This window comes from Gastrolobium bilobum, unplaced genomic scaffold (genome assembly GCF_033153095.1).
Source record: "Gastrolobium bilobum isolate Gb01-03AN ecotype WA unplaced genomic scaffold, APGP_CSIRO_Gbil_v1 utg18566, whole genome shotgun sequence".
In the NCBI taxonomy this organism is placed as follows: domain Eukaryota; kingdom Viridiplantae; phylum Streptophyta; class Magnoliopsida; order Fabales; family Fabaceae; genus Gastrolobium; species Gastrolobium bilobum.
This window is the reverse complement of record NW_026899779.1, coordinates 774829-782800: the sequence shown is the minus strand read 5'-3', so window position 1 is coordinate 782800 and position 7972 is coordinate 774829. Positions and strand designations below refer to the sequence as shown.

The following is a 7972-nucleotide window of genomic DNA, read 5'->3' as shown; positions in this document are numbered from 1 at the left end:
TAAATATAATTATTGGAAGACTGTTACGGGCTCCAATGTTACACAAGGGATTGGGTTAAGAGATAGGAAGGGATTACTACAACCCAAGAGACTTGTTGATTATATAGTGGGCTATGGTTGCTTAAGGCCCGTTTGATATGGCTAAGGCCCAATTAATACCATCAGTACTGCTAAGGCCATTTACTATTGCTCAATGATTGTGACCTATATATGTCACGCATAATGAATGAAGAGGCATGTTTGAAGTAAATTTCTCTCTCTCTCTCTCTCTCTCTAACCTCCTTTTCTCTCGTCTCCCCTCACCACTCTATTCTCTCTGGTTACATTGGTGCTTTCATCGACCTTACTCATGGCAGAAAATACACGCCTCTGTGACGTCACACAGCAGATCCAAGATCTGCAACAATCCCGCCAAGCGGTGCAGGAACAACTCTCCAATTTGGAGCTCGCTCAGGATCGTCGTTTCACGACAATGGAGCTGTCACATAATCAACGTATGGATACACTACAAAAACATATGCAGGACGTCCTCACCATTCTCCATTCCTCACCATCTTTCACAGATCCACACACTGGAGTTCTCGGCTCTGGTCCGTCCCACTCCGGCTCCAACAACACACATGAGCCTAACCGTCAACGCCAAATGAAACTGGATTTTCCCCGATTTGCTGGAGGTGAACCTACTGATTGGATATTTGCGGTAGAACGCTATTTTCGTTTCTACAATGTACCTCCCCATGAGCGCCTTCTGGTGGTTTCGTTCAACCTAGATCCACCTGCGTCTTCTTGGTTTCAATCCTTAGATCAAGATGGTTTACTTCCTGATTGGAACACCTTCGTCACTGCCTTACATAGGCGTTTTGGCCCGACGCAGTTTGAAGACCCTTCCGTGGCAATTGCCAAGCTCCAATAAACTGACAGCGTTACTGAGTATTACGCAACGTTTGAGAAGCTGTCCAGGAAAATTACTGGGTTGTCAGTCACGGTCAAGAAGGGACTTTTCTTAGCCGGATTAAAATCCACAATCCGTTGCTCCGTACTGGTTCACAGACCCCAAGATGTTCACGATGCTCTTGCTTATGCTAAAGTTTATGAGGAGAAGCTAGGTACTGAGAGTATTCCACCCAAACATGGTCCACTAAAAACCTGGACCCCACGCACCACTTCATTTACCAATCAATCGTCCAACCAGCCTTCTCCACCGACTCATACTTTTCCCTCATTACCACCTATTAAACAACCTACACCTATATCCTCATTACCTATCTGCCACTTGTCCCTGGCCGAACGTCAAGCCAGGAGGGAGAAAAACCTTTGCTATAATTGCGACGAACAATTCACCGCTGGCCATCGGTGTAAAGGGAGGGCCACCCTTCTATACCTCGACGGATCAGAGGACGCCACAGACAGTGTTCCACCTGATGAAGATCCTCCCCCAGAGCCGGAGTTAATCCCAGAGATAAGCCTTAACGCTTTATTTGGTCATAGAACTTCCAATTCGTTCCGACTGACAGGGTCCATCTCTAGTACAACTGTTCAAATCTTAATTGATGGAGGTAGTACCCATAATTTCATAACTCCTAGAATGGCCTCTTATCTAAATCTGGTTATGCATGCCATTTCCCCTTTTAATGTGCATGTTGGTAATGGTGATATCCTTACTTGTTCCGCATCTTGTTCTGACATTGTTTTAAATATGCAATCCAATTCTTTTGTGGTTGACCTATTTGTTCTGGACTTTAAGGGCGCGGATATCGTTTTGGGTGTACAGTGGTTAGCTACACTTGGCCCCATTATTACGGACTATGTTGAGTTAACTATGGCCTTCACACATTCTGGCAATCACATATTGTTAAAAGGAAACCAACTCATTGGACCCACCCTTGTGACATCGGCACAGTTACACAAGATGATCTCCCATGACTCCATTTCTTCTTGTCTCAAGTGCCTATCCTCCACACTGACTACTCCTTCCACAACCCAAACTCACCCCACCATATTAACTACCCCACCTCCCTTATCCACAATACTACAAGAGTTTTCTGATGTTTTCGCTGTACCCACTACACTCCCACCAGACCGCAACCTTAACCACCATATTTCCCTTGCCCCCGACGCTAAACCAGTCCAAGTCCGACCATACCGCTACCCACACTACCAGAAAAATGAAATTGAAAAACTGATTTCTGAGATGTTAGCAGCAGGGTTAATTCGCAACAGCCAATCAGAATATAGCTCACCAGTTCTCCTAGTTAAAAAAATAAGACGGTACATGGAGGTTTTGTGTGGATTACAGGGCCTTAAATGCTATCACTATTAAGGACAAGTTCCCTATACCTACCATCGATGAATTAATAGACGAGCTACATGGCGCCACAATTTTCTCCAGACTTGATCTCAGGTCTAGCTTCCACCAGATACGCATGCATTCCCCTGATATTCATAAGACTGCTTTTCGCACTCATCACGGCCACTATGAATTCTTGGTGATGCCATTCGGCTTGAGCAATGCACCATCCACCTTCCAAGCCACTATGAATCAGGTTTTTGCGGAATATTTGCATAAATTCGTAGTGGTGTTTTTTGATGACATCCTAGTCTATAGCCCGTCTGTTTCTCTCCATTGGGGTCTCCTCACAACAGTTTTGGCAACTCTGCGGGCTCATTCTTTATATGCTAAACTCTCTAAATGTCTGTTTGCTCAGCCCTCTATCTCTTTTCTGGGCCACATTATTTCGGGTTCAGGTGTCCAACCAGACCCAGGGAAACTACAAGCAATTTCAGATTGGCCCATTCCCTCCTCAGCTACACAACTAAGGGCTTTTTTGGGATTATCAGGCTACTATAGAAAATTTATTAAACACTACGCTTCAGTAGCGGCCCCCCTGACGGATCTCTTATCCAAATCAGGTTTTCATTGGAATCCCAAGGCTGCTCGTGCTTTCAGCGACCTCAAGTTACTATTAACTTCAGCACCCATTTTGGGCCTCCCAAATTTCCCTCAGCCATTTGTGGTGGAAACTGATGCTTCGGGTGTGGGTATCGGGGCAGTCCTGCTCCAAAATGATAAGCCCATTGCTTTTTACAGCTGCAAACTAGCCCCACTGATGCAGGGCAAGTCAACTTATGTTCGCGAAATGTTTGCCATTACAGCGGCCGTTTCCAAGTGGCGTCAATACTTGTTAGGTTCTCCCTTTGTGATCCGCACTGATCATAAGAGCCTCAACAATTTAATGCAACAAGTTATACAGACCCCGGAGCAACAAGAGTTCCTCTCTAAGTTGTTGGGGTGTAATTATACTATTGTCTATAAATCCGGCAAAGCTAACATCGTGGCCGACGGATTGTCTAGACAAATGGATGGGGCCCTGGACAATCAGAGCTCTCACCTAGCGGCCATTACTGGCCCAATATTAAACTTCACTACAGTGCTACAGTCCGAGTTAGTTACAAACCCCTACACTACCAGGATTATACAAGAAATACAGAGAGATCCGAGCCTTTGGCCCGATTGGAAATACAAGAATCAATTGTTATTTTCCAAAAATCGAATCTTCTTGCCATCTGCTTCGTCCTTAATTCCTCATCTTCTCCACGCAGTCTATGATGCCAAACAAGGGGGCCACTCCGGTGTCACCGCCACTGTCCACCGCCTGAACCGCAACTTTACCTAGAAGGGAATGTATAAGACTGTTAAAGATTACATATCCAAGTGTGAAATCTGCGAAAAACTTAAGCCACCTACCCATGCCCCATTGGGACTCCTCCAACCCTTACCCACCCCTGACTCTTTATGGACTTCTATCAGCATGGATTTTATAACTCACTTACTAGTGTCAGCCGGATTTAGTTCCATTTTGGTGGTTGTCGACAGATTTTCAAAAGCCGCCCACTTCAGTCCCCTTCCGGCTCATTACTCGGCGCCCAAGGTAGCTTCGGTCTTCTGGGACAGTGTTGGCAAGTTGCATGGCCTGCCCCAATTGATTGTCTCTGACCGAGACCCCATCTTCCTGAGTGATTTCTGGAAATCCCTCTTCCAGCTGCAAGGAACAACACTACAGTTTAGCTCCTCGTACCACCCACAGACAGACGGCCAAACTGAACGGGTAAACAGATGCTTGGAATCTTACCTCAGGGCCTTCGCCCATACACATCCTCATACGTGGTCGAGCTTCCTCAGCTGGGCCGAATACCACTATAACACCAGCTTCCATCACTCCACTGGCTTCTCTCCTTACGAGGTCATGTACGACAAGCCGCCACCGGATTTACTAGCATACTGTCTAGGGTCATCTCCGAATGAGGCCGTTGACTCCACCCTCGCCTCTCGTCATACCATGTTACAAACATTAAAAGAAAATCTCAGGAAATCTCAACAAATAATGAAGACACAGGCTGACAAGAAACGTAAAGATTGGAACTTTACCATCAGTGATCTGGTCCTGCTCCGCCTGCAACCGTATCGTCAGGTTTCTGTTCACCGCCGCTCTTCTCAAAAGTGCAAGTCTTCGTTATTACGGTCCCTTCGAAGTCTTGGCCAGGGTTGGCACGGTGGCCTACCGTCTCAAGCTTCCCCCTTCCGCGCGAATCCATGACATCTTCCATGTGTCCCTGCTCCGTCCCTTCAAACCGGGTCACCAGTACCAGATCCACCCACTTCCGGACACACCGGCTGCCTCTCCCCTCGCTCTGACACCATGTGGAGTGATAGACACCAGATCCATTTGGCGACGGGGAACCTTGGTTCCACAAGTCCTTGTGCAGTGGCTCGGACTGCCACCAGCTGACTCAACGTGGGAGGATCAAGCCGACTTGCTTCAAGGTAACCCAAGATGGGCACACGATGTCTCCACACTCGGCCAGCACAACCGTGTTTCTTTGGATAGGCAAGCGACTAAAATGGATGTCCAGGACCAAAGGTGCTCTGTAACCAGAGATATACAGTTTGGAGTGCACGCTAACTTGCCTACGTCTATACCAAGGGATGGCCATTGTGTGTCCCAAAGGTCACCTAACCCACTTAATGACTGCCAGCCCACTCCCATTCCCCAAGCTCATCCAACGGCTGTCGCTCATCCGATCATTTCGATGCAATCACAATCCTTGGATTCCACCGCCCATCACTTAATACGCCCACCTACCATTCCAGATCCTGACACAAGAGTGGTCCACATCAACCACAGCCGCACCAGCCTCGAGGACGCGTCTGTTCTTGCAGATGGGGGACCTGTTACGGGCTCCAATGTTACACAAGGGATTGGGTTAAGAGATAGGAAGGGATTACTACAGCCCAAGAGGCTTGTTGATTATATAGTGGGCTAGGGTTGCTTAAAGCCCGTTTGATATGGCTAAGGCCCAATTAATACCATCAGTACTGCTAAGGCCATTTACTATTGTTCAATGATTGTGACCTATATATGTCACGCATAATGAATGAAGAGGCATGTTTGAAGTAAATTTCTCTCTCTCTCTAACCTCCTTTTCTCTCGTCTCCCCTCACCACTCTATTCTCTCTGGTTACAAAGACGACAACTGTTTAGATTATGTCTACTTACATAGGAAAAGTTAAAGTATTATGCATTTTTATTTGGGGTTACATATTATGCATTTTTACTTATTCTCAAACATTAATTATATGATTTATCACTTTAAATGTAACTTCAGGATTTAGGAACAAAGAGTCTGTTGGGAATGCAGTAACAAATGAAACAATAGCTAACTAAATTTTGTTTATACAAGTGTGACTTTTTAATACTATTTTGTAATTATTAGATCATTATTCTGTTTATGAGAACAAGTTACATAATATCAACGGTCAGTTTATTTTTAACATGACAGATAATTAGAAAATAATATTATAATATCTTACATAATTTATAATGTAACAATATTTCGTATAATTTGTGTATAATTATTACATTTAAGAAACTATAGAATGTTACTCATTTAATTGTTAGCTTCAGATGAATTATTCTAAACTTACATTTTTTAAATTTTATGTTATGATTTAATCATTTTCCAAAATATCAATAGCATGTGGCTTAAGTAATAAGAAAGACTAAATTAAGTAATTAAATATTTTTTTATTTTTTTTGTAAATAAGTAATTAAATATTTAAAGTTTCTACAGTTTACACTCCAATATTTCTATTGATTAGTCTTAAACTAAAAATTACATAAAGTTACTCAAGGTGTATTAAATATTTTTTAAAACTAAAATATAATGAAGATTTAGCCAAATTTTAATTAAAAATTAAGTCCAATTTAAATAATTAAAAAATATCGTTTCTGTTTAGGATTTAAATAATATATATCATATTAATCAAATTACAAATACTTTTATAGGGATTTAGATAATAAAGGAAAAAAAGAGGGAATGTAAAAAATGTTAGGATTGAGCAATTATCACTAGGTCAAAAGCTATAACTGTTAGTCAGAGTTACTCTGACCCCACATTAGGCTTTGTCAGGGTAGCATTATTTTGTCTATTTTATATTATTGTCTATCCTTGTTTATATGTTTGAATGGATAAAAACCTTTGGGATAATTGAGTTGTACATTCTAAGATTTAAGGTGAGATCACAATCATAACGACTCAAGTACACAATCTGATTATTTGTTAAACTTATTCATAGTCCAGAGTCACCAAAAAAGGGTATTGATTGACTAAATTAGAATAGCATGACATCAGACTACTTACATATTGATATAAGGCACGAACCTCGTGGATGCACACATGGAGATGCATTGGCCGATGTTGTGGGTGGACTTATTAGTAGAACAAAATGCACTAAATTGACCCACAGAGAGATTTTACAAGAAATTCTTACAATATGTGTCATTGGATATAGTTGTCTCTCATTGTTTGATGTGGATCACCTTAGGCTTAAGGTTGTCATTGAATACTATGTTTAAATGTCATGCTTTAATTGTACTACTCTATTCACATGAAACATGGGGAGAACAATATATTTTTGGGTATGATTTGAGAAAACGAGCATAAATGATTTTGTATGAGAGTGAATTATCCAATGTGTCATTTAACATGATTATATTACATGGGAGGATCTTAATTATTCACGGGCAAATCAATATTAATGATGAGAAAGTAAAAATATCATCACAGAGAATAATAAAATCATCATCATTAATTTATCTATAAATAATTAAAACTCTCCCATATAATATGATTATGTCAAATAATATACGAGTATTTAGTTTGATTTTATAGGAACAGTCACCAAAATATCATTTTTTGACAAAATTTTTATTCAAATGTCACGCGAACAATATTTTTTATCAGATTGCCACGTGTCATAACTCGCTACGACTGGTAATGAATTACGTTCACCAATAATTTTGTGACATGTGGCACACTTTCGCAGGAAAAAGCTGACATGTCATAATTCGCTACAAGTGGTAGGCCGTAGCGAATTTGGTCTGCAATATGGCCACGTGTCATGAAATTATTGGCTACGAAATTCACTACCAGTGATAGCGAATTTTGACACGTGATAGTCTGGTAAAAAATACTGTTCACGTGACATTTGGATAAAATTTTTGTCAAAAAATAATATTTTGATCACCGATTTTATACCTCTGGCTCACTGCAAGCATTACTTTGAGCAAATGAATTACAGGTGATTTTTTTGTTAAAGAAAGCAAATGTGTTAGGTGCCTTTAGAGGAGTGTTTGGTATAGGAGAAATTTTTATTTGTCAAGAATCTCGATTTTTAAAAATATAATTTTTATATTCAGTTTACGATAATATCTGAAAATTTAAAATTTTAAAAATTTCAATTTCTCATAAATCCAGAAAAAATCCGTGTACCAAACGATCTGTAGAAGGATTTTTTTTTTTTTTTTTTTGTAAATACCTGTAGAAGGATTTTGTACATAGAGACATTCCGTCTAAAAATGTCCCTTAGCTGTAACGTGTATTTTATTTTATTTTTTCAAATTTGTGTCGTGTT

At 41.0% G+C, this 7972-nt stretch overlaps 1 protein-coding gene across 1 annotated transcript; it reads left to right on the top strand.

The window, feature by feature from the left end:
* Window positions 1–349: 349 nt before the first annotated feature.
* LOC133293436 (uncharacterized) lies at window positions 350–2320 on the top strand. Its single transcript, XM_061492003.1, has 2 exons — window positions 350–892; window positions 953–2320. Exons 1-2 carry the CDS (start codon window positions 350–352, stop codon window positions 2318–2320), a joined length of 1911 nt encoding a protein of 636 aa, XP_061347987.1.
* Window positions 2321–7972: the final 5652 nt, after the last annotated feature.

Excerpts from the sequence above, each read along its gene's own strand:
- LOC133293436 (XM_061492003.1), top strand. The coding sequence starts at position 350 with ATGGCAGAAAATACACGCCTCTGTGACGTCACACAGCAGATCCAAGAT. Across the intron at positions 893-952 it reads AGTTTGAAGACCCTTCCGTG|CTGTCCAGGAAAATTACTGG; the intron begins GCAATTGCCAAG and ends ACGTTTGAGAAG.